This window comes from Epargyreus clarus, unplaced genomic scaffold (genome assembly GCF_041222505.1).
Source record: "Epargyreus clarus isolate Ecla_fem2 unplaced genomic scaffold, WU_Ecla_fem_2.2 ptg000026l, whole genome shotgun sequence".
Classification (NCBI taxonomy): domain Eukaryota; kingdom Metazoa; phylum Arthropoda; class Insecta; order Lepidoptera; family Hesperiidae; genus Epargyreus; species Epargyreus clarus.
The window spans coordinates 9095376-9123065 of NW_027332233.1; the positions used below are offsets into that span (position 1 = coordinate 9095376).

General features: G+C 37.7%; 1 protein-coding gene across 6 annotated transcripts in view; it reads left to right on the forward strand.

Annotated features, from left to right (window-relative positions):
* LOC140753454 (uncharacterized) overlaps positions 1-27690 on the forward strand; it is a 106348-nt gene that overhangs the window by 26869 nt on the left and 51789 nt on the right. Inside the window, exons 10-39 of one of the 6 annotated variants that reach the window (XM_073088059.1) lie at positions 22-754; positions 849-2021; positions 2105-2314; positions 2402-2695; positions 2883-5876; positions 5961-6626; positions 6847-7557; positions 7668-7859; positions 7949-8131; positions 8219-8350; positions 8443-9163; positions 9259-9434; positions 9524-10435; positions 10547-10684; positions 11283-12056; positions 12852-12995; positions 13130-13204; positions 13587-13664; positions 14435-20380; positions 20620-20835; positions 21100-21282; positions 21365-21565; positions 21723-22013; positions 22095-23246; positions 23340-23675; positions 23763-25022; positions 25492-25797; positions 26170-26484; positions 26932-27249; positions 27335-27646. In XM_073088059.1, coding sequence (XP_072944160.1) covers positions 22-754; positions 849-2021; positions 2105-2314; positions 2402-2695; positions 2883-5876; positions 5961-6626; positions 6847-7557; positions 7668-7859; positions 7949-8131; positions 8219-8350; positions 8443-9163; positions 9259-9434; positions 9524-10435; positions 10547-10684; positions 11283-12056; positions 12852-12995; positions 13130-13204; positions 13587-13664; positions 14435-20380; positions 20620-20835; positions 21100-21282; positions 21365-21565; positions 21723-22013; positions 22095-23246; positions 23340-23675; positions 23763-25022; positions 25492-25797; positions 26170-26484; positions 26932-27249; positions 27335-27646 — 21142 coding nt within the window. The remainder of the gene's footprint in view (positions 1-21; positions 755-848; positions 2022-2104; positions 2315-2401; positions 2696-2882; positions 5877-5960; positions 6627-6846; positions 7558-7667; positions 7860-7948; positions 8132-8218; positions 8351-8442; positions 9164-9258; positions 9435-9523; positions 10436-10546; positions 10685-11282; positions 12057-12851; positions 12996-13129; positions 13205-13586; positions 13665-14434; positions 20381-20619; positions 20836-21099; positions 21283-21364; positions 21566-21722; positions 22014-22094; positions 23247-23339; positions 23676-23762; positions 25023-25491; positions 25798-26169; positions 26485-26931; positions 27250-27334; positions 27647-27690) is intronic. The other 5 variants (XM_073088062.1, XM_073088060.1, XM_073088061.1 and 2 more) reach the window with 5 other exon arrangements.

A 27690-nucleotide genomic window follows, 5' to 3' on the forward strand; every position in this document is an offset into this window, starting at 1 on the left:
CTTAATAATCTTTTTTTACAGATTGATGTAAAAACGTTATGTAAGTCAAATTTCGATTGCACAAATAATGCGGAATGTATTGACGACCAGTGCTTTTGTAAACAAGGATTTGACGCCAAAGGGTCAATATGTGTCGACATTGACGAATGCAGTATTAGTTCAAAATGCGGAGAAAATGCTATATGTGTTAATGCACCAGGGAGTTTTAGCTGTGAATGCATACATGGATTTATTGGATCACCACCAGAAGTACCATGTAGAGCACCATGCGAAGATGTAAAATGTGGTGAACATTCTTACTGCAAACCTGATGGCACCGACGCCTATTGCGTATGCGACGAAGGTTGGACGTTTGATCCAAATGATATAGCCGCCGGGTGTATTGATATAGATGAATGTGATACTTCTTTAGGACAAGTTGGGCGATGCGGTCCAAATGCTCGTTGTAGCAATACATTGGGCAGTTTTACATGTCAATGTCCCGATGGTTATACAGGAGACGCTTTTAAACAATGTTTGGATATAGACGAATGTCAGATCGAAAATACATGTGGAGTTGGAGCCGAATGTAACAACCACGAAGGTTCCTTCTCTTGTAAATGCCCCGAAGGAACGGTTCCAGATCCAGACGCTAGAGTAAGATGTTCGGAAATACTTACTTGCAAATCTGATAATGAGTGTCCTGGAAATGCTTTATGTGATGCCCACGCAAAATGTGTGTGTCCAGAACCAAACGTTGGAAATGAATGTCGCCGTAAGTAAATTATCATGTCATAAAATAATTATATGTCAGTCTGCATACATTAATTGTTATTACTTTTATTAAATATGTTTGTATTATATTGCAGATCCATGCGAAACATTACAGTGTGGAAGTAATTCTGAATGTCTCCTAAATGAACAAATAGCTCAATGTCTGTGTAAAAGTGGATTTACTGGAGATCCAAAATCTCCAACTGGCTGCCAGGATATCAATGAATGTGACGCAAACCCTTGTGCTTTAGGAGCTGTTTGTAAAAACCTGCCGGGACAATTTCAATGCGAATGCCCAGGAAGTTTTACCGGAGATCCATATATTGACGGATGTGTAGGGAGTAAAAAACCAAACGAATGCAGTAATATTAATCCATGCCCACAAGGTGAACAATGTATTCCACACGACGGTGAAAATGTTTGTATCTGTTCCCAAGGATTTGTACGCAATAAAGAAACTGGTTTATGTGAAGATATAAATGAGTGTACACAGCATGGGCGAACTCCTTGCGGTTTGAATGCTATCTGCAAAAATTTACCAGGCAGTTATGAATGTAAATGTCCATCGGAATACGGAGGCAATCCGTACAATCTCTGTGAAATATGTAGTGACATAAATTGTCAGTGCCAACCACCATATAAAGTAGTTGACGGAAATTGTGTACTCGCTGGCTGCAGTAAAGATAACAAATGCGAAAAAGGAGCTGAATGTATAATGATATCTGATGGAGTAAGTTATTGTGCTTGTCCGGCTGGCTATTCCCATACTGCTGATGGCGCTTGTGAAGATATTAATGAATGTATTTCTGGGCAACCCGCTTGTGGTTTCGGCGCTGAATGTATAAATACACCTGGATCGTTTACTTGTAAATGTCCATCGGGTTACGGTCAAGATCCAATTTCCGGACAATGCAGTTTGAACCAAAAACGTTGTATTAGCGATACAGATTGCTTTGCTAATGAGAAATGCATACAGCCAGGTAAATGTGTATGCCCACCACCGTTTTATTTAGACGTTACAGATGGGCAAAAATGTAAAAGTCCTTGTGAGAGGTTTGTTTGTGGGATTAACGCTAAATGTACACCGAGTGATCCACCGAAATGTATGTGCATGCCTGGATACGAGGGAGATGCCTATACAGGTTGCACTAATAGAAATGAATGTCACAGCGCTCCTTGTGCATATGGAGCCATATGCCATGATCAAAAAGGCGGATATCAGTGCGTATGCCCTCAAAATATGGTCGGCGATCCTTATAAAGGCGGCTGTAAGTAAAAACAGTTTTTTTTATCTTATATATATTCCAATAGTCTTGATAAGATTTTTTTTTAACATTTCTTTACTCTTCAGGTACTGTTGAAGAAGGACCATCCCAAAAACAATTATGTAATCAAGACAGTGACTGCCCCAATAATCTTGCGTGCTTGAATCGTGCATGTGTATCTCCGTGTTCTACTGTATTATGCGGACTTAATGCTTTTTGTGAAGTTGATAACCATGCTGCATGGTGTCGCTGCAATCCTGGGTATACAAAGCCTGAAGGAGGAAAGTGCATATCAGGTAAGAACTTTTTGCGTTGTTTTAATGTAATACTCGCCTAAATATATTATTTAGAACATCAACAATATATTTGAACATTTGTTTAAGGTTGCGACAATTATTCATGCGCCCCGGCTGCTCAATGCATAATATCAAAAACGGGACCTACTTGTGTTTGTCCTGAAGGAATGGTAGGAAATCCTTTCCCTGGTGGGGCATGCAGACGAGATGTGTGTGGGCCGGGCTTACCTTGTGAAAACCCACTAACGTGCATAGCGGGCCGATGTCGACAGCGCTGTGAGGGCGTAGTCTGTGGTATAGGAGCGTCGTGCAACGAAGACAGCGGTCGTTGTGTTTGCAATTCATTTTTCGTAGGAAACCCAGATTTGTTATGTATGCCACGTAAGTATATATATATTTTTATTTTTATGCTAGTCTTACTAGATATTATAGTTAGTTGTGTATTGGCGGGATTTTGATACAAATCCTTACATTAATAAATTGATGAACATAAGTAAGTATAATAGAAATTGTTTTTTTTTTATTTCAGCACTGTCTAATTAATCTAATAATGATTCATTTGTTACAGCTGTTGCTCCTCCAATCTGTGAACCTGGATGCGGTCAAAACGCCCACTGTATTTATGGCCAAATCAATACCTGTAAATGCGACAAAGGCTATACTGGAAATCCTTATTCCAAATGTTTACCACGCAGGCAAATTACTTGCGCAACAACCACCTGTGGTGGTAACGCTGTTTGTCAACAAACTAAATCACACGTAGAATGCTTGTGTCCTCCAGGATACATCGGAAATCCAAATTTACAGTGCATAGATATTGATGAGTGCAGTTCAAGACCTTGCGCTGAAAATGCCATTTGCATAAACACTCCTGGCAGCTTTAGTTGTATATGCAAAAGCCGATATGTTGGTAATCCGTACGAATTATGTACCCAAATTTCAATAGCTAAATGTACCGACGGAAATATTTGCACTTGTTCGCATAATACCACTTGTCCGGATGGATTCATATGTGAAAAGTCCAGATGTGTAGATACTTGTAAAACAATGATGTGCGGTCCGAAATCCGTCTGTACAGAAGGAAGATGCGTATGTCTTCCAGGTCACATTGGTAATCCTCACGATTTATCCCAAGGATGCAGTATTGACAATAAATGCGTGACAGATGTCAATTGTAAAGATTCAGAAATTTGTTTCCAAATAAGTAAATCAACTCGTAAATGCGTAGACTCTTGCAGTAAAATCCAATGTGGACCCAACTCATTATGCGTTAGTGCTAATCATCAAGCACATTGTATTTGTACGGAAGGCTATGTGGGAAAACCCAGTGATGTTAAATCAGGCTGTCATTTACTACCGAAGGAGCCTAATGTGGTCGAATGTAACGTAAACAGTGATTGTACAGAATCGCAAATATGTGTTCCAGTTGATGGTTCGACTAACAGATGTCTGGATTTATGTTCCACCATAGCTTGTGGTGCCAACGAAATTTGTAGAGTCGTAGACAATAGCGCCCGTTGCGATTGCAAAGATGATTTTCTATGGAATCCTGTTACTTCAACATGCGAGCAACCATCTACTCCTAATTGCCAAGAAGATGTGGATTGTGATGACAATAGATCTTGTCAAAAAGATGTCCTTGGAGTGAAAAAGTGCATTGATACTTGCTCAGTTTTTACGTGTCCACAAAATTCAAAATGTGTTACGAAAAATCACAAAAGCCAATGTGAATGTTCCGATGGATTTGTAGGTAATCCTAATGACCGTGATGGTTGCATAGCAATCAATAAAAATCAATGTACAGATGATGCTCAATGCCGAGAAAGTGAAGTATGTAAAAACCTGGGAACATATAAAAAATGCGTACCTGCTTGTCAACAAGTCATCTGCGGTCCGAATGCGTTATGTGTTACAAATAATCATGTCGCACAATGCCAATGTCCATCAGGTCCATTTACAGGAAACCCAAATGATCTAGAAAAAGGATGTCAATCTGTTCCTTGTATATATAATATAGATTGCTTGCCACACGAGTTATGTAACCGAATGACACACAAATGTATAAATGTATGTAATGAACACTCCTGTGGCGATAATGCAGTATGTATACCTGACAATCATAAAAGTACCTGCCAATGTCCTACTGGATATAACCCCGATCCTGTACCAGAAATTGGTTGTATAAAAGTAGAAGTTTGTGATCCAAATCCTTGTCATCCCACGGCTATCTGTGAACCACGTCTTACATCGTTTAATTGTCGCTGCCCCCCAGGATACATTGGGGACCCCCAGAAAGAGGGATGTAGTAAACAAAGTCAGTGTCCGAAAGGAAATTTAGATTGCCCTGAAACAGCTGTTTGTATTGAAGGGAATTGCGTTAATCCATGTGATAGAGCTTGTGGCATAAATTCATTATGTAAGATAGTAGACAGAAAGGCAATCTGTTTATGTCCAGAAGGTTATGAAAATATTCAGGGCAGCAACGGGTGTAAAAAGAAGCTTATCGCCTGTACAGACGAATTAGACTGTGGTAGTGATATATGTCATAATGGGCAGTGCTTTACTGCTTGTAAAAATTCTAGCCACTGTGATGCAAACGACGTCTGCATTAAAAATTTCTGTATAACACAGTGTAGTCAGCACACACAATGCAGTATAGGACAAGCTTGTATAGGAGGTCAATGTTTAATAGGATGTAGAAGTAATGAAGATTGTCCAAGTGAAGAGGCGTGTGTTAATAACAAATGTGTAAATCCTTGTCTGGCTACTAGAACCTGCGGTCCAAACGCCATTTGCTCCCGAAAGAATCACAACACTGTATGTGAATGTCCACTTGGATTTGAAGGCACTCCATCAGCTCAACAAGGTTGCGTAAGGAAAACATCTTCATGTATAAGAACAGCTGAATGTCCACCCGATCACATGTGCATTGGTTTCTTATGTCAAGTACCATGCAAAGATAATACCGGCTGTGCGATAGGTGAAACATGTAGTGACAATAAGTGCCACAAAATATGTCATTCAAGTAGTAATTGTCTGCACGGGGAACATTGTAGCTTCGGAATTTGCATACCTGGCTGTAAATCTGATTCGGACTGTCTTAATAATCAACAATGTAATTCCAGTGTATGCAACTGCTTACCTGGATTCGAACTAATAAATGATGAGTGCAACGACGTAGACGAATGCTTCTTCAACCCATGTCACCCATCAGCACAATGTATAAATTCGCTGGGATCGTATAAATGCATTTGTCCCACTGGAGCCGTCGGTGATCCGTATAAGACTGGTTGTTTGCTTCCTAATCAGTGTAGGCGAGACGGCCAGTGCGAAGATTCTCTTGCATGTATAAGAGGAAAATGTTCCAATCCCTGTCAAACAAATGCATGTGGATATAACGCGATTTGTACCGTTACTAAACATAGAGTAACGTGTGCCTGTGAAAAAGGTTACCTAGGTAATCCCTTCGATAAAAAAATAGGCTGCTTTAAGGTGGAATGTGTTGAAGATACGGATTGTGAAAATGATAAATACTGCAACAGTAGAATTAACAAATGCACAGGTAAAATATTTTTTATAATATGTAATTAGGTACATTGTAATACTTTATTAAAACTTCACGCTTATTTCAATTATTGTTTTACAGATAAATGCGATGATTCTGTTTGTCGGGCCGGCAGTTGCAAGATAGAAGATCATAAGGTATCTTGCACTTGTCCAATAGGATTCGAACTAGTGAATAATCAATGTGAAGATATCGATGAATGTTCAAAACATCCCTGTCCGCTTAACGCAAAATGTTCAAATACACCTGGTTCGTTTTCGTGTGATTGCGTGAATGGCACGATTTTAGATACAAATACAGAAAATTGTAGAATGCCTGGAGAATGTTTCTCGGACCATGACTGTACTGAGAAAACGAAATGCCATGAGAATCGTTGTATAAACCCATGTGCTGATTCACCATGCGGTGAAAATGCTGTATGTGTTGTTGATAACCATGATCCCGTTTGCGAATGCTCTCCAGACAGCCAGGGTGATCCTTATAAGAAATGCATTAAATATGAGTGCACGAAAGACGCTGATTGTCCATCAGAAGAAGCATGCGTTAATAATAAATGTAAAGATTCGTGCAGCATTCCTCGTGCTTGTGGAAGAAATGCTAATTGCTTATCCAGAAACCATGTTGGACATTGTTCTTGTTCATCTGGATATACCGGTGACCCAGTACTTGGATGTGTGCCACTTCAATATTGTACTGATGACAGTAGATGCTCGTCTGGTACTAAATGCGTAGACAACTTATGTGTCAGTAAGTAAACTTTTTGTGACATTGCGTTATTACACATATGTGTACACATATATACCTTAAATTATTCATTTTATAAGGTTAGACTTTTTCTTATTGTATAAGAAATATATAATTATAAAATACTCTTTTTTAATAAAGTTTTCTTGTGTAACCAAGCATATATTTCGGTATAGTTTTAGGGTACTATCTTTAATAATAATCACGAAAATGTTGCTTTCAGGTTTATGTAAAAATTCACGAGAATGTTTAAATGATCAAATATGTATTCAAGATACGTGTAGGCTAACGTGCAATTCTAATGGCACATGTCCAGACTCCTATTTTTGTTCAAATAGAATATGCATAAAAGAAGTTCAATGCAACACGAACGAGGACTGCGTAGATGACGAGGAATGTTCTACTGGAAAAAATGGAATCCCACAGTGTACTAAACTATGTGATCATCACCCATGTGGTCGAAATGCAGTCTGCATTAGTAAATCTCATCAACCAATATGTTCGTGTAAGGATGGTTTCTTTGGAGATCCACTACAAGGTTGCAAAAAGAAGGAGTGTGATAGGGATAACGACTGTACAGAAGACAAATTTTGTGACAATAATATGTGCAAAATAGCATGTTTAGCTCAAAATGACTGTGGCGATAATTCGATTTGCTCATCTGAAAAGCACAAACATGTATGCTACTGTCAACCTGGTTATACTGGGGATCCAAAAACAGGATGCAAAGAAATTAACTGGTGTGAGAGCAACCCTTGTGGAAATGGAGCTGAATGCAAAAATACCAGAAATAAAGCAACATGTGCATGCCCACCTGAAACTGTAGGAAATCCTTACGACGAAGGATGTCATAAAGCTCCAGAATGCAGATTTAACAGAGATTGTCCAGCTGTAGCACGTTGTACTGTCATTGATGGTGTAAGAAAGTGCACAGGTAACTATAATATTTGTTTGGAAATTATTTTAAATGTCATTAGAAACTAAGAATATTTTTGGTTGAATAATACTTTGACTTAAATTATTTAAAATTAATATCCCTTTTAGATGCATGTGAAAATTATAAATGTGGCCCTAACGCTGAATGTGTAGCGGCAAGGCATTCTGGTCAATGTAAATGTAAACCTGGATACGTGGGTAATGCTATGAGTGAAAAAGGATGTCGTCTACGAGAAGTGACGTGTAAAAGCAAAACAGATTGTCAAGAAGAACAATATTGTCGTAAAGGAATTTGTCAAGGTAATCAAATATTATTTATTAATTATTGTAAGACATTATTTTCATAATAATTATTTATTAAATTTTTAATTGTATATAATCGTTTTTAGGTTTGTGTCTCGTCGACGAAGAATGTGATTCTAAGGAAAAATGTATTAACGGACAGTGTACAGACCCTTGCGAGTTAGAAAAGTCGTGTGGATTAAATGCATTATGCAAATCGGAAAATCATGTTGTGATATGTAGCTGCCCCTATAGTTTTACTGGGAATCAGGATGTAGAGTGTGTTAGAAGTAAGTATTAAAAGCTTTAGCGGATATGAACAGAAGATATGGAATAATTTTATGAAGAAATATTTGCTAATTTACATTATTTCATAGTTCCAAGATTATGTGGAGCTGCTGGAGAATGTGAAGATGGCCACACATGTCAAAATTCTATGTGTGTACCTCGTTGCAATGCGGACGAAGAATGCGCTACAAACGAAAGGTGTTCTAAAGGCGTATGCCTATGTATGTATTGTATAATCTTATCAATTAATATATATTAGTCGTACATTTCATTGAATTAAAATATCAATAATTACATTATTTCTTTATTGCAGTGACCTGTCGTGTAGATAACGACTGTTTCCTCGGGCACATATGTTTATCGAACAGCTGCCAATTCGGGTGCAGGCAAGATGATGATTGTGGACCGGAGGAACTTTGCAAGAACAACTATTGTCAAAACTCATGCGCTAGTGACATCAGCCCTTGCGGTCCGAATGCTCTGTGTTCAGTAGTAGATCGCAAAGCGTTGTGTTCATGTATAGATGGTTTGATACCAAATCCAACACCTAACATCGGGTGTGTTCGCGCACCTTCCCTCAACTGTCGCATGCACACAGATTGTGCTAATGGGTGGAGATGTGAAGACGATCGCTGTAGACCAGCTTGCGGAGTTGAGGGAACAGAGTGCTTACAAGGCGAACGTTGTGACTCAGGAGTGTGTCGATATGCCTGCACTTCAGACGAACATTGTTCTGATGACGAAGTATGTGACGGGAGAGTGTGTGTCACAGGATGCAGATCGAACTCTCATTGTTCTAACCAGCTCGCCTGCATATCTGGGCAGTGTGTCGATCCTTGTACAGAACCTGCTGCATGTGGAGCTAACGCTTTGTGCAATACAAAAGACCATCAATCAGTATGTTCGTGTCCTAAAACTCTTGTTGGAGATCCGAAATCAGTATGCAGACGAGTCACGTCACTCTGTGATGCCAACAAAAGTTGTCCCGAGGGCTTTACTTGTTATGGAGACTCTTGTTATCCAACTTGTCGAAGGTATGCTTATTTTGAATACACATATTTAATACTATAGTATACTAAAAAATGCATACTAATAATATTGTATTACATTTATTTTCAAATATTTTTAGTGACGTCGTATGTTTATCAAATGAAAAATGTATTCGCGGAATATGTAGAGTTGTGTGTAATAGCGATGATACGTGCAACGAGGGCCACATTTGTGAAAATAGAATTTGCAAGCAAGGCTGTCGCGATGACAATGCGTGTGACAGTAACCAGGCGTGTTTGAATGGACAATGTAAAGGTAAGAATGAAGCATTTGAATCAGGAATTACGTATAAAATTACTAGGTGCCTATTATTTTAAAGTTAACTATGAATGTTCTATATACAGATCCCTGTAAGGATGGTTCAAGTTGCGGCATCTGCTCCGAATGCTCTGTATTAAATCATCGTGCCCAATGCAGTTGTTCTGGTAATTACACGGGCAATCCGCTCGTGGAATGTAAGAAAAAGAACTTGCAGTGTGATGGCTTCTGTCCATGTGACGAAAGTGGATACTGTATTTCACTCTGTGAAGACAATAGCGACTGCAGTTGTGGTGAAAAATGTGTTAATGGAGGTTGCAGAAAATTGTGTTCCACCAGAAATAAATGCCCTGAAAGACAAATATGTATGCATGGAACATGCGTCCCAGGATGTAACAATAACAGAGATTGCGGCGACGACATGCTTTGCTCTTCTAAATTGTGCATACCATCGTGCCGAGACAGTTCTTGTGGGAAAAACGCTCTTTGCTTGGCAACACGTCATAGAGCCGTTTGTAGTTGTCCGAGTGGTTTCTCAGGAGATCCTACTAAAGAATGCAAACCCTACGAATGCTTAAAAGATGAAGACTGCACACTCGACGAAGAATGTACTTCAGAGGGTAAATGTAAAAATGTTTGTCTTGGCTCTTGCGGCATAAACGCTATTTGTAGGTCTGTTAATAGAAGTCCACAATGTGCGTGTCCTCCAAATTATATAGGAAACCCAAAAATTGAATGTTCAAAACCTGCTGCCGGTAGTTGTTTACGCAATCCTTGTGGGATCAATTCTCGTTGTCGAGATCTTGACGATGGAAGTTATGAGTGCACTTGCCCACCTGGATGTGCGGGAAATCCTCAAAAACAGTGCTTCTGTGGCACGATGGCTCCATGTGCTCGTAAAACCTGTGGCACTAACGCTCAATGTCGTGTTGGGTCAAATGGAGAGCCGCATTGCTATTGCCCACGGAATTATCCAAATGGCGATCCCAACATAGAATGTAAGTAATAATAATCCATAACTATAAATTGTTTTTAATACTTGTTGGGGTTATTAAATTTTTATAGTATTTTATGCCATTCCTTACAAATAAAAACATACTTTATTGCAGGCGCCCTTGAACGTAGTGTAGTTGATTGTCGTACAACGGGATGTGGCGTAAATGGAGAGTGTTTAAGAGAAGGTGCAGAATTTGTGTGCCGTTGTATTCCTGGAACAGAAGGTCAAGCAGATATAGAGTGTCACACCAGTAAGTAGAATTTGATTAACTCATCATTATATCTGACATATGTAAAAATGCACGAGAAAAGATCTCATACATGACTTTTCATAATTATTTGAAAATTCTAATGTTATAGTTACTTAGTAGGTCTTTACTTCAAAGCTATGAAAATATTTTCTCACGTCTTACAAAAAGAATCTCACTTTATGTACATACATTGTAAAGCAATGTACAGTAACTGATTAAAAATAATATAAATGGCACAGGATCTCTTTCAAGAATACTTGAATTGTAAAAATATGTAGATTCTCACAATTTTAACATGTTGCGTAAGAGTACAAAAATGTTATCAATTTACTAATTAATTATGTGCGTAACATCTTTGTACTTTAAATTATAAATATTGAGTTTAGTGGAAGCATTCTCACCGTTCGTGCTTGAATACAGTCAGTAACATTTTGTTCGGCTTCATGTACATATCGCTTGTATTATAATATACCGTTATATATCTCTGGTCATAAACTATCAGTTTCAAAAAGCATGCACTGTCTCGTGAGAAAGTTTCCTCTTCGCGGCTGAAGGTACAGCTCTTTCGACTCTGCTTTCTTCTTTCACATCTTCCTAGGTATCGAATGCACGAGTGACAAGGATTGTCCTGTAGACAAAGCCTGTTTGAGCTTGCACTGTGTCGACCCTTGCACGGTGCGTGGCGTGTGCGGCGAGGACGCACTCTGCGTGTCCGTGATGCACCGCGCCCAGTGCTCTTGCCCGCAATGCTACGTGGGCCAGCCTCGACTCTCTTGCCGACTCGATCCCACGTGTAAACCTACGGCTGACGCGAACATTACATTCACTTGCTCCGATACTAAGCCTTGCCCTTCTAAGTTAGCATGTGACCTTAGCACAAATCAGTGCCGTAACCCTTGCGTAGGTTACCAGAATTGTCGGCGAAACCAGAAATGTGAAGTCAGAGATCATACACCTGTTTGTGTATGCCGAAATGGATTTGCACTTAACGAGAAAGGCGAATTGACATGTGCGCCAGAACACGCTGAATGTGTAAGAGATGAACAATGTCCGTCAAATGCGGTTTGTCGTAACTCAAAATGCGTCAATCCTTGTTTAGCATCAAGAGAACCTATGTGTCCTAAAGGAAAGCAATGTGAGGTAGTAGAACATCGTGTCATGTGCGTCTGTGTCGAAGACTGTCATCCAACTGTGTCAATATGTTTAAGAGATAATGGATGCCCACAAAATTTAGCATGTAAAGATTTTCAATGCAAAGATCCTTGTAAAGGAGCATGCGGCGAAGCGCCATGTTCAGTAGAAGATCATCATCCTGTATGCAAGTTTTGTCCAAGTGGATTTATACATGACGAAAATCATGGCTGCATTAAAGGTAATTTTGCCGTTAACAAAAAACAAATGAATATTACCATACATTAGAATACATTATGGTCGTCTTGAATAAATCTTAATATTTTTCTTCATATTGCAGGAAATGATATTTTCTACTTTATGACTTGATGCGGCTCTCTTGTTTCTTTCTTGTTTTCTAGCATGTTCACATAGATTTTTCCACAGTTTGAACTTCTTCTAGAACAGGTAGTTTACGCATGGTATTTCTATATGTGTACATAGTTCATTTACATTTTAATCATTTTGGTGGCTGTTGCGCTGGTGCTATTGACTTCTAACGCATTTAACGCTTATACATGACATAACAATGCAACAAAACTGCCACGAGACAGAGTTTGCAACGTTTTACCTTAATGCCTTTATACTCGTACTGTATTAATAATAATATCGTCTTCGGTTTGTATGTATACATAATTATATGTGTGATTGTTATAGCACGACATTGCCGAAAGTTTGTAGTTTTGCCTTTATTATAAGTATATTCTTATTTGTGTATTTAAAAAATATTAGTAGTAGTACAATTGTATTAAATGCACGAGTGAAGAGAACTAGAAACTATTTTTGCTTGTCCACTTTTTACTTCTACTGAAATCAGTTCTATTAGAATCATGCAACATACGACCTATGCAATTACGCAATGTTCATATTGTATCTGTTTGTCATAAAATGACCGGTTATTTTTGAAATTGCAATATTTTAAAAATGATAGTATTTACTATTAGACATATTTTTAGGCTTTTAAATATAAACTAACATATGTCGTTGGATGTGTCAGCGTTAGAGTGCAGTGCGCACGAACAGTGCGCGGCGACGCTGGCGTGCGTGAGCGGGCGCTGCGCGGATCCGTGCGCGCAAGGCGGCCCCTGCGCGGCCGGCCAGGCTTGCTCTGTTCTCAACCACCAACCAGTTTGCTCTAAAGGTTCGTGTTTTATGCGTTCCTATAAACATAAAGGCTAATTTAGGCACATTTTACAGGTTTATTTGAGATAACCTAAGTATGTAAAATGCTACCATCTATATTATATACTAATATGCTTTTTTTCTGTCGTCCAGTCTGTCAATGCCAAACGTCGTCGGATTGCGCAAGATATCCCAATACACAGTGCGATGGATGCGCCTGTGTACACGGTAAGTATCTACGTATGTAATATGTATAATGTACTCGTACTACTCTTGATATTCATGATCCTGCAATAGTATACTGTGAAAAAATAAATGACTACTTATTTACTTTTCTTTCTACATTTTGATATTATTTTTATATGCAATTTAAAACATTTCGTTCTTTTTTTAATAGCCTAACCAATTTATAAATTAGGGCAGAATTATACTTTTCTCCATAACCCGATTTAATGAAGTGTGAGTAAAATTACAAACCATTATACTTGTAATGAGCGTAGGAAAATTGTTTGGTAATCGTAAAAACATCAGATTTTTTGGTTCTAAGATACTTAATATAAAATCGGTATATTTAATAAATACCTATATAATTATTTTTTTTTCAACCCAGGTGATAAGCCGCCAACAAATTGCGCACATTGTCGACCCGGAGTCCCCTGCGATCCATTCTCAGGAGCTTGCATGGAAAGTGAGTAGTACACAACGAAATTATCTACGCTGGTTAATACTATTTATCTAATAATAAAGTTTAACTTTGCTAATGTATTAAACTACCTACCGTGTTTATCTAAAGACAACGTGAAATGAAGATGAACAACGGTATTGGTTAAACTGTGCTCTGTATTTATAATATATCTCTACATAAGACATACTGTAGACTCCTACTATATTGCTAGGAAGTCTACATCTTATTTTATGTGAATAGCAAAACTAACTCCAATTGAACTGGTTGTTGCTATAATTTTCAGCGTACCATTTTGTCCGATAAAACGCCACAAAGTACTGGTTATTAATAATTCGGCAGACCCGACAGACAAGTGAATTCGATTTTTTGTGTAGAACTTGTATCAGGATATTTGTATTATAACTCCTGTTTTTTCTTTAGTAGTAAACGGTTCAGGCTTCTTCAAACGTGTTTTGAGCTAATTATTACATTAAAGCTCAAAAAGGTTACAAACATTACACGGCTTCTAAATATCTGCTCCTGCATGCATCTTTTCTTTATATTCTATCTATATACTTCCGATAAGAGATTACATGCATGATCTCTCACTTCTTAATTTCATTTCTATTTCTTTTCCGACACTCTATTTTTCTTTTATTGGGTAATGTCAATCTTCAGGGTATTTAAATATCTGCATGTCTTGAGGTATATTTTAATAGAGGAAATTAATTGTCATTTAATGATTTTAATGTTATTATTTATTAACTATTATATTATTACATTCTTATTAACAGATGAAGAAACTAAAAGCATTTCACTAACCGAAACATACTCCAATACTATGACGACTGACTCTACTCTAGTTACAAACACTGATTACACTTACACTAACTATGAGAATGTTGTAACGACTACCACAATGCCTAGTGCTAGTGACACAACAAATACATACATACCTGAAGGTGAAACGACAACATCAACTTTGGGGGACACTGCTACCAATGACTTAGGCAATAAAGATGAAAGCAAAGTTTATCAAAGTACGGCAACATCACCATTGCTAAGTACCACGACCTTATCTAGTGAAACTAACACTTATGAAACTATAACGAGTAGTTCGATAACTACAAGTAATGGTACTGAAGTGACCGAAGTGAATTTAATTGAAAACAAAGCACCGCCAACATTAGACTTGTATGAACTCGTTCCGAGTAGTAGTACAATACATTCCGAAAGTACTATTAAGCCTATCCCAAAACGAACGGAAACAAGTGGTTCACAAAAACAAGTCAATGATAATAAAAGTGTTAAAACACCTGAAAACCAAAGAAAAATGCACAATAATTACACAAATATGTATGTACCTAATGAATCTGGAAAAGAAAAACCAGATAAGACACATCCAAAAAGCACATCATTTGATAATCAATCTACTACCGCTACAATTGATAGTCACTTGAATCCAGATTTGATTATTGACAGATCGACAGAAACGCCCCACTATACAAAAACATCAGAAGTAACTACAAAGCATTTTGAAAGTAACACTTATGAAGATGATGTTACAGCATATAACACAAAGACGACTGAAAGAATAATAAAAGAATGGCCTACTACAAAATCAGGAACTGACTCAGATATTACTGATGTCACAGGTACACACGACTATACTAAAGAAATACATTCAACTTCGGAATCGGATGAAACAAATTATACAACCATCCCGGATGTAAGTACAATAATACCTGACAGTAAAATTTACACTTATACAGAAACATATATTACAGAGACAACAAAAAGCAAATTTGAGGAACTTCCAAGTTATGACAAAAAACCTGCTTTAGAGGACATAAACACATTTAAAGCTACTGAAAATAATGAATATACCACAATGGCATACACAACGCCTAGCTATAGGAGTTCCGTTAGTACTGACATTACTTCAGAACCTGATTTAATAAAGGACGAAAATACAAAAATACCAGAGCGGACAACCACCTATACTAATACAAAATATACAACAGCACCCTCCTATGCCCATATTGATATTATGTCCACTAACCAATTGATTTATAATGAATCACCAAGTACAGAACAAACAGCATATGAGAAGGATATCACAAAGGATTGGACTAATACCGAATTCTCGACTATATCACCTACAACAGACAATTACAAGAAAAAAATCACCACTAGCGCTTATACAGAAAGCTCTGCATACACATCGACACCCGAAATGGTCTCTACTTCAACTAATGAATTAAAATTACCTACAAATGTACTAGGTGATAACTCAATTAGCACTGAACATGGAATTTTAGATGGAAAAACAACTGTAAAAGATATGTACGCACAAAAATCAAACTACATGACAACATCTGAAATACTTGATAATCAACCAACAACTGAAACGAGTAATATTAATACAAATACAGATTTAGTTGTTAATATTAGTACACAAAGTCCAGATTATACACAGGCTGTGAGTGGTGTGCCAGTTTCTACCGAAAAAACTAAAAATAAAATAACGGAATTTACTAAAGGAATTACTGAATCAGATGAACTTACAACAAGTCATGGGGAAGTCAATTATTCAAATTACACGTCTATAACTGAGACAACTACAGCATTTTCTGAAAATAGTCCATTTACAAATACGGATATTATAGTAAGTGATACGAAATCAACTGTAAAAGATGACGATTATACAGATACAATTGACTTAAAACCTACATTAAAAACAAATACTGAAATCAATATTCTAACTAGCTCAGATGTCGATTTGATAAGTAATTTTACCACAAATAGGCCAGAACATGCGAGTACAGTACATTTATTATCAAAGCCTACTGAAGCTAATATAGCAACTTTAACTTATAATACTGAGTCCACTTATATAGCTAAAGAAACAGAATCTTCGTCAGACCAGTCGATAGTTACGCATGACATTGCGCAGAAAACAACTGATACATTTTTAGACTCTGCAATTAAAGAAACGACTTCTGAAAAAGATGTGAACACCCACATTAACACTATTAGGCCAGCGGATACTAGGGAATGGGAACAAACTACACCTTTTAAGGATATTCAAGATATTAATGAAGGCGTGTCAACTTATCTCATGTCAACTAACACAATGGATCTCAATGATATGTCAACCACCGAAGGAAATAAATATACGGATAGTAAGGATGTAACAAAGGGACTTCACGAAAGTAGTACGGAATATACACCTACACTAGGTATAACAGATTATTATGAAAGCCCTATTACTAACGAAAATAGTGTAAATATGCAGACAACCGGTAAAACAGGTGATGAAAGGTTAACGTTTACAACAACAATTGAAACAACATCAACAGCATCTACGGGTAGAATTTATGTTGGGACAGAAGTTACAACGTATGACACAAAGATGACAGGACATACTACCCCTGTAGAAGATTTGAGTACTGAAAAAGGATCTAAGTTTGATAGGGATGAAGAGACAAAACATATTGATACACAAACACATAAAATAGATACAAATGACACAATTACACTAGGAATACCAGATAATATTTCAATTAGAACGACAACAGAAGTTAATTATATAGCAGATGTGATGAATAATATGAACACAAACACACAGGATAATACAAAAGAAACAAAAGTTACTGAATCGCCTTTCCAAACAAATACATACACAAGTTCCGACGATTTAACTTATAACACAGAGTCTTCTGTTAGTGCTTTGTTTGAAAATACAAAAGATGTGACTAAAAACATTGAAATAACAAGTACAGAATATTCAACTGTGCCGACTGCGTTGAAAACAACAAATACGGATAACATTGAAATAAATACCTATACGACGAATATTGTAACAGAGTCAAAATATGCATCAATATCAGAAACAGTTACACAACCTTTAGAAAGTAGCACTCAAATAAATACCGATATTCCATCTCATAACCCTGTAAAATCAACTGAAAAGCCAATAATAACAGAAATACCAATTACCACTAAGGAAGGTGAACATTTAGATAAAGAAGACTCTACAAAAGAATTTATTACAAAAACAACAGAACGTCTATCCACATCTGAACTAACTGAAAACTATTTCAGTGTAATTACAACTGAAAACACTGTAGATTTGGGTGTTTCATACAGTTCTGACACTACTGCTCCAAGATATACAACGATAAGCACAACTTCTAATAGCGTGCAATTTGCTGGTACAAAAGAACCGAGTTACGATATAAAATCTGGAACATCGAGTGAAACTGATAATTTTGGTAAAACAATAACAACAGAGGTCACGTCGAATAGTGACATAGTGACGGAATTGAATACTAAAAGACCTGAGTTTACAAAAGTATCTACAGTTCATGCTGAAAGTACTGACACCGATACAAGACCCCCAACGTACGAGGCAAAATCAACCGATAGCAATTTTATTATAACAGACTTAGATAGTCGAACTGAATCAACAATTGATAATAATATTCTGAGGACAACTTTTACGCCATCGGATGCGACAAAACCGACTAAATCAATAATAACTGATATGAATGATTCAGATGTTTCTTTTACAGAAATTACGGAAAATGTTTTTACAACAGACAACATTTTAACGTCCAAATTAACTGAATCCGATATATCTAGTAGCATACCAACGGAAACAAGCAACATTAATTTAGAACCAAACGAATCAATAAGCGCTGATGAACCAACGAATACTACACCGAATAATTTTGAATCTACACAAAAGTTAGTTTCCAGTGATTACGGACACATAGATCAAAATGATACGAAAACGGTAAATGAATTAAATTCAGGTACAGAAACTTCATCTGGTCAAACAACCACAACAGAAACATATATTATGAGTAGTAAAATAAATACCACAAACTTGTTACAATCAACAACTGGATTACCAGCAGAAAATTTGCAGCAAATGACAGGTACAAAACCTGAAGCACAGCAGCCGCAAAACATTAGCACTACAAGTAATCCTGAAGATGTGGTACCGAGTAGGTCTTCCTTAGATACAGAAATTCCTACTATTGATGGTATAGTAACTCGAAATCCGTTATATACACCAACTAAATCTGAATCCGATAGAAGACAATCTGAAGATGTCACACTTGCAATGTTTTCGACTGTAAAAGCAGACTTTAGTAATGAAGTCAAAAGTTCTACAACTACATTAAATCCTGACAAACATTCCACAACTCAAATAACAATGTCCAATACTGGTGTAACAAGTACAGAAAGTATTAATGTACCCCATATAACCAAGGATGACGTTGCAACAATAAATCAGAATATGGATGCTCTTACAAGTACTCCTTCATATGTAACGTCAAATACGGAACTTGATGCAAAAACGCTTTCCTTGTCAACTACTGAAAAGGAAAGCCTAAATACTGAAAACAAATTTACAACAAATTCAATTGACAATTTTATCTCTACGCGTGATTTTTCAAAAGTACAACAGGACGAGGAACATACATCTACAGGTGAAAATGGTTTTACCACATTTTATCCTTCAACTAAATTAGAAACAACCACCATTAAATTCGATCATACAAACGATGACAAATCAGATTATCGTGATACGTTACCAAAAGAAACTAAAGTTCAAAGTACAACTTTAAATTCAGACTTAACTGATAAAGGTATTTCCTCCAATGATAATGATACACTGTCAACTCTGGCGACTTCAGAACCTTTTACAAGAATTATGACAACTACAACTGAGTACAGTACTGATGTCAGTTCTTCAGAAATTGAAGTAAAACAAACCTCCAGTACTCAAGAGCCAATACCTATTACAACAATAACCGAGAAAACACCTTTAGAAACCGATGAAAATAAAACAACTTTGTTAACCTTAATTACTAAACCATTAAGCACAACAACGGAAATGCTAACAACGACAGGTTACGCTATGACTGATTCCAACAGTGAAAATATCTCAAGTACTAAAATATACCAAAGCAATGAAACTGATAAAGACAATAATATTATTACATCAACGATAACCGACAAAACAACTGTGGAGGATAATTTGTTTCTAAATGAATTTACAGGACCTACCACCGATAATATCGTATTGCCTCACACTTTTAAAAGTACTCAAACAATTGCTACAAGTGAAAATACTGAAATAAGTTCAAGTACTGAACAAACACATAAAGATGAATTATTACCTATAACTGTTAGTACAATAGATTACACCGCTACAGTAGACAATTCTATGAAAGTTACCACCTTAAAAAGTACCACAGAAACATCTAATACAAACGAAAATATCTTTATTGATACATCACCTAATAATATGACGCATACAACTAAATCCATTGATTCTGAAACAAATATTGTAACAAATACGGAAAATGGCTTAGTAAATGAGAAACAAAAAACGCGATATCCGTCAACGGTTTCATCCATTTTAAGCACGTCAATGGAAAGTTTATCGTCTAGACAAAAAGATATTGATATTTCTGCATGGACAGACTCTACCCCCTACGACATGACTATAACTACGACTGAGACAATAAACTTAAGCACCGACATAAATGTTGAATGTAAAACAGATTCTAACTGCCACACTGACTATACATGCGTTAATGGAGTATGTCAAAATCCATGTGAGGGGATACGGAATCCATGTACAAAGAACTCTGCCTGTAAAGTTGTCAACCATGCTGCTGTTTGTGTGTGCGATGCTGCTGGAACCGTCTGTGTAAGAGGTATGCTCATAAGAGTTATGATACCTATAGTTTGTTGCACAGCCTGTAAATTGTTTATTCTAAAGTTTTGTATAGATAAATATGAAAAGTAATTTGTTGGTCGTTTTATCGGACAAATGTGTACAGAACCATTTAAATAAATATTACTTAAATCATTAATTAATTGTAAATACACTAATGAATCTTGTAACATATTCTGCGTAACATACTAATTACAACTATAACATGTAACATACTAGAATCACCTGGAACACCTAAGGCACCAGAACCCTGTCATTCTGATCGGGACTGTATAGAGACTGAAGCCTGCTTTATGGGATTGTGTCAAAATCCTTGCGAGTTTGACAATGTGTGTGGCATCGGAGCCAATTGCCATCCCATAAAACAAAGACCTATGTGTTCATGTCCCGCTGGTCACGACGGGGACCCCGCAGTCAAATGCTCGCCTAAAATAAGTAAGACTTATTTATTGTACATTAGGTATATATTTGACTAGTAATGTTGCCTTATGTATTCAATGAAAAGGATGTGTAACAAATCATTGTGAATAAACTAATAATAACAATATAATTTATTGGAATAAGCACTTGTATTATAAACTATTTTTACAGTTTGTTGCTTTACATATTGTACATTATTGTACATATATCTCAAGTTTAAAATATATTTGCACATGTAAAATATTATTGTATAATAAAATGATCTTACATTTTGCTCAGTTGGTTGCACTCGGAATGAAGATTGTCACTTGACCGAAGCTTGTATAAATAATGCATGTCAACATCCATGTGCAATACACAATCCATGTGCACCAAATGCGGTCTGTATAAACACGAAACACGGTTCAGATTGTAGCTGTGCTGAAGGATTTCAAGGAAACGGCTACGTTGGTTGCGTACCGGGTAAGTAGATGTCCTACTTCTATAGTAATGACAATATATAAATGTATATAATAGGACCATCATTAAATTACATTTTTTTTAGTTGTCAATACTCAGTCTGTTTGCCAATATAACGAAGACTGCCCGCCTGAATTGTTGTGTGATCGGTTAAATCGAGTATGCATGAATCCTTGTGCCGTCGATAAATGCGGAGATAATGCAGAATGCATTCCAGCCAATCATGGAATACAATGCAAATGTTACGCTGGCTTTACTGGGAATCCCTTCTTGGAATGTTATCAAGGTACTTATAATGATTATATTGTTATTAGACTTAAATTCCAATTACATCTAGTAATACATAATGTATGATAATTTGAATACAAAATAAATTATGAATGATATAAATAAATTACATATGATATTTCGTAATTATAGTCCAATCAATATCTTTATTTCAGTTCAAGGATGTCGATCTGATAACGAGTGCTTAAATTCAGAAGCGTGTATAAACGGCAAGTGTGATTCTCCGTGTAGGTGTGGTATTAACGCGATATGCGACGTCTTAAACCATAGGGCATCTTGCAAATGCTTGCCCGGGTACACGGGTAACCCAATGCTGGGATGTGAACCACCATCAAACCCATGTGTACCGAATCCTTGTGGCATAAATGCACTATGTGAAAGTGACAACGGAAATCCTATTTGTTACTGTCCTAAAGGATTAACTGGCAATCCATTTAAGAATTGTAGTAAGTATACTTGAGAAAATAAATAATTCATAAGTTTAAAATCATGTAATTGAATAGGAATTAATTAAGTAATTATTTCAGTACCGGAAGGGAATGAATGTGAACCAAATCCATGTGGGCCTTACACTGGCTGTCGAATAATAGATAACAAACCAGCCTGTTTCTGTCTTCCGAATTATGAAGGAAACCCACCTCGACAACCCTGCAGACTACCAAACAATCCATGCCATCCTTCACCTTGTGGACCTAATACTCAATGTACTATATTATCAAACGGATTCGCGAAATGTACATGTTTACAAGGATATGTAGAAAGCCCTAATACAGTCAGAGGTTGTATAGAAGCCAGAAATCCATGCGAGCCAAACACCTGTGGAGTTGGAGCACGATGCGATCCAAACAGATCGCCTGCATGTTATTGTCCAGAGAATACGATTGGAAATCCTTACAAATCTTGCAATCATCAAGCTTATCTTCCTCCAGATGTGCTCTGTCAACCAGGTCCTTGTGGGCCGAATGCCGATTGTTATGTAGGAGGTAATAGAGAAATGTGCTTCTGTAAGAGTGGCTTTATTGGAGATCCTTATACAGGGTGCCAAGTACAAAGAAGTCCGTGTAATCCTAATCCCTGTGGCCCGCAAGCCATTTGTAATGCCAACTACGAGGGTCGAGCATTGTGTACATGCGCTGAAGGTAGTACTGGTGATCCTTACAGTCTGGATGGATGCCATTCCCATGAATGTGAAATTGACGACGAATGCGCAATAAATAAAGCATGTATAGGCTATGCATGCCGAGATCCATGCCCAGGAGTTTGCGGCTTAAACGCTAAATGCCTTGTAGAATCGCATCGTCCTGTATGTGTTTGTGAAGATGGACTCGTAGGAAATCCGTTAGTATGCTGCTTACCACCTGAAGATCAGAAGTCGATTAGACCATGTAACAAAGTTCAATGCGGAATTAATGCAATATGTCAAGATGTAGGAGACAAGGCTGTATGCAGTTGTCTTCCTGACTTCTTTGGCGATCCAACCAAGGAATGCAAGCCGGAATGTATCATGAATTCCGATTGTCCATCAAACGAAGCTTGTATTAATCGTAAATGTACTGATCCATGTTCCTTTAATAATATTTGTGGAATGAATGCGGTATGTCTGTGTTCAGACCATACAGTATCGTGCTTATGCCCTGACGGCTATATGGGAGACCCTCTAATTCAGTGTATTTACAGACGTAAGTCTATATTATATACAAAAAAATATCAATACGTAATTATATTTTAACTTCGGTAATATTAATTTTTATCTATTTGTTATTATGTTGCAGCTATATACATTACGCCGGACAATAATACCATTCAACCGTGTACGCCAAACCCTTGCGATCCCAGCGCTTCATGTGATACGTACGGTAATCAGTTTGCCATTTGCGATCCCTGCTTTGGATCAAATGGTATCAATAACCCGGCATGTAGGCCAGAATGTGTACTTAGCACTGATTGCGCTTTCGACAAGGCATGTTTAAGAAATAAGTGCGTGGACCCATGTCCGGGCTCTTGTGGTGTGAACGCAGAATGTTCTGTTTATCATCACGATCCTATTTGCCGCTGTGTTAATGGTTTTGAAGGAAATCCCTATGAACATTGCAAGCCTACTTCAAAACGTAAGTTATTTTAGTATTTAAAGCGCAAATTTTGATTGTTTTTTTATTATAAAAAATATTATTACTTACTGTGATATTTATTTCCAGCCACTCTACCTGAGACATGTGATAATGTTCAATGCGGACCAAACGCTAGATGTCAAGAAATCAAGGGAGCATTAACTTGTCAATGTTTGCCAAACTTCTACGGTAATCCTTTCATAGCGTGCCGACCACAGTGTGTTGTCAATAGTGATTGTGCATCTAATTTGGCATGTTTAAATAACAAATGTGAAAATCCTTGTAAAGACGTGTGTGGAATTGGCGCATTATGCGAAACAGTCAACCATCACGCTGTTTGTTATTGTGCACCTGGTCATACCGGAGATCCGTATATACGGTGTAACGTTGCACCTGTATCTACTCCATCTTTATCGACATGCGATCCTTCACCGTGCGGGCCTTACAGTCGCTGTCTCGTTTCACCTTCAGGCTTCGCAGTATGCTCATGCTTACCAGGTTATAGAGGAATCCCACCTACTTGTCAACCCGAGTGTGTCAGCAATTCTGACTGTTCACAAAGTGATACTTGTGTCAACCAAAAATGTGTTAATCCATGTCAAGGAAGTTGCGGTGTGGGATCGAATTGTATTGTAGTGAATCACAACCCTATATGCAGTTGCGCTCCAGGGGAAACTGGTGATCCTTTCGTTGCTTGTACAGCATTTATAGATCACGTTCCATCGGATAAAAATCCTTGTGTGCCGTCACCATGTGGACCTAACTCTGTGTGCGAAATAAAATCAAATCGTCCTGTTTGCTCATGCCGCCCAAATTATTCCGGTACACCACCATATTGTAGACCAGAATGTGTTATTAGTCAAGAATGTCCACCACATCAAGCTTGCATAAACGATAAATGTGCAGATCCATGCATGGGATCTTGCGGAAATAATGCTAAGTGTGACGTCGTTAACCATACACCATTATGCAGTTGTTTAGAAGGATACAAAGGAGACGCATTCGTTGGATGTATTGCTATAGGCAAAGATGAAACATTAACACCTTGTAATCCGTCTCCATGTGGAGAAAATACAATTTGCACTGTCGTAAATAATGCGGCTCGATGTAGCTGTATACCGCCCAACATTGGAAACCCATATGCTGGAGGATGTCGTCCGGAATGCACCATAAATTCCGATTGCCCTAACCACTTAGCTTGTTTATCCAATCACTGTCGGGATCCTTGTAAGGACTTGTGCGGTGTAAACGCTGAATGTGCCGTCATCAATCATGTCCCTGTCTGCACATGTTTCAAAGCATACGAAGGTGATCCGTTCTCGTCATGTCGTCCAGCGGTTAAGCCACGTAAGTATTTTTTTAAATATCAGAATATTTCCAATTCCTTATAATAGTATAGTCCGCATAAAACTGCTTGTCCGCTCTGAATTAGAAATGAATCGCGTCGCCATAGCAACTTTTATGACTACAACTACGACTACTTGCTCGCAACAACTTCAGAGCGGACTAGTAGTTTGGCGCGGACTATAATCAAAATATTTGTTAACATTTATTTTTTATTCAGCTTGGTTGTAAGTTTAGTTACCCCATATAATGATATATTTTTCTTGGTACTGTATGAACTCGGTTTAATTTGCTCTGCATCTAAAAATTCAATTATTTATGTAAAATAGTTTTTATGACATTTATTTTGATAATCTTATAAATATGTCATTAATATTATTAGAATCACATCTAGGAAATATTTATCTAATAAAACTTAGTCGGAGTTATTACATTTATTTGCTAATATCATTAATTCTTATTATTTTTCTAGCTCCATCATTTAATCCATGTGAGCCGTCACCGTGTGGTCCAAATAGCGAATGTCACGTGGTCAGCAACAGAGCCGCGTGTTCGTGCCGCCCCGGATACATGGGCGCGCCTCCCGCTTGCCGCCCCGAGTGCGCCGTCAACTCCGACTGCCCGGCCAATCGAGCTTGCATCAACCACAAATGCAAGGATCCCTGCATACACAGCTGTGGGCTGGATGCTCGCTGTCATGTCGTTGGACACAACCCGATATGTACGTGCCCTGAAAACTTCCCTGAAGGCGACCCGTTCATCAGATGTTACAGAAAGAGTAAGTTTATATTTTCATATAATAGTTAGTTAGTTAGTTAAAATAGTAAAAAATAATCATAATTCTACTTGAGTATACAGATATACTTGAAGGTGGGAAAAACCATTTGTTACTCTGTTCAGTTGGCGCCAGTTCCGCATCTATTTCTTCTGTGCAGCAACGGCAGTGTTAACTGCTATATTTTGGTGTAATATGATAAACGACGCGTTCCAACTAAGTTATATAACCTGTGGAAAAAATGTGGTAGAACTATAATCTTATGTAGGGATGATTAGAGATTTCCATGGGCAGCAATAATCATTTATACGTTGGCTGCTTGTTCGTTTCCCATAGAATAGATCTATGGTTAACTTGAAATTATTTGTTTCCTAGGTATTGTCGCTCCGGCGCCTGATCCTTGCTTGCCTTCACCATGCGGACCACACTCGACTTGTCGGAATGAAGGTGGTCGTGCAGTGTGCGCTTGTGAACCAGGCACTCTAGGGGCCCCGCCAACATGTCGTCCGCAATGCGTCATCAATCAAGACTGCCCGCTCGCTCTTGCCTGCTTGGGTGGAACTTGTGTAAATCCTTGTGTAGGATCTTGCGGCTTCAATGCACGATGTGTTGTGCAGAACCACCAACCGATCTGCTCATGCGACGAAGGCTACTCAGGAGATCCATTCGCGGGCTGCAATCCATTCGAAGGTATGTGACTTTCAATTACGGGTTTATTACGCTATATCTACTTTATGTATAAAAGAAACTTGTGACAATAGATAAGATGCACTGTCGATACGAAGAAAAATAAAAAATAAAGGTTTGTTAAATTGCATCTTCAAGCACTGTATGTAACTGCATGCACTTAGATAGGAAGTTGGTAAAATTATAGTAAATTACTATTTAGATGGTTTTCAATATGAATGTGGAAGTTAGGTTAGCGATGAAGCCGTTTACGTGGGACAAACGCATTAACATTGACGAACGAATATCATAGCGTGAACAGCTTCTCACAACCGATTCGATGTTATTGTGTCAGTCTGACGTTAAACGGGATGGGAACATTGAGTGTTGTAGCATGACAAAAGATGCACGAAATGTAGCATAGTGTTAGTGATGGTTTATTAGTCATATTGTTGTAAAAATCCATTTCAGTTGCTAAAGATGTACCACGTCACCCTTGTAATCCATCACCTTGTGGACCAAATGCAGTTTGTCGTGAAAGAAACGGTGCTGGGTCTTGTGTTTGTACTGATGATTTTCACGGTGATCCGTACCTGGGATGCCGTCCCGAATGCGTCATGAACACAGACTGTTCGATAGACAGATCCTGCTTCAATAATAAATGCGTTGATCCATGTCCTGGCACATGTGGGAAAAACGCTGAATGTAGAGTTACGAATCATGCACCTTCATGTTACTGCTTACCTGGATATAATGGGAATCCTCTTCATGCATGTTCTCCTGTTATGAGTAAGACTGTCTCTTTTTCTTTCTATTATTTTTCTTTATTTCGTTCTGTATGTTACTTTATTCTTGACTACATTCTTTACTTCAGCTCCACCGGAACCTGTTGATCCGTGCCACCCTTCACCTTGTGGCCCTTATAGTAAATGTCGTACATTTAATGGGCATGCCGTTTGTACATGCCTCGATATGTGTGTTGGTTCTCCACCTAATTGTCGGCCCGAGTGTATTGTAAGTTCTGATTGTCGACCCAACAAAGCATGTATCAATCAAAAGTGTCAAGATCCGTGTCCTGGAACGTGTGGTATCAATGCCCAGTGTCAAGTTGTAAACCATAATCCCGTATGCAGCTGTTTAAGTGATTATACCGGGGATCCTTTCGTAAGATGCTTCCCCGATGACAGTAAGTTATAATATTTATATTAACAATATTTTTGAAAAATAACA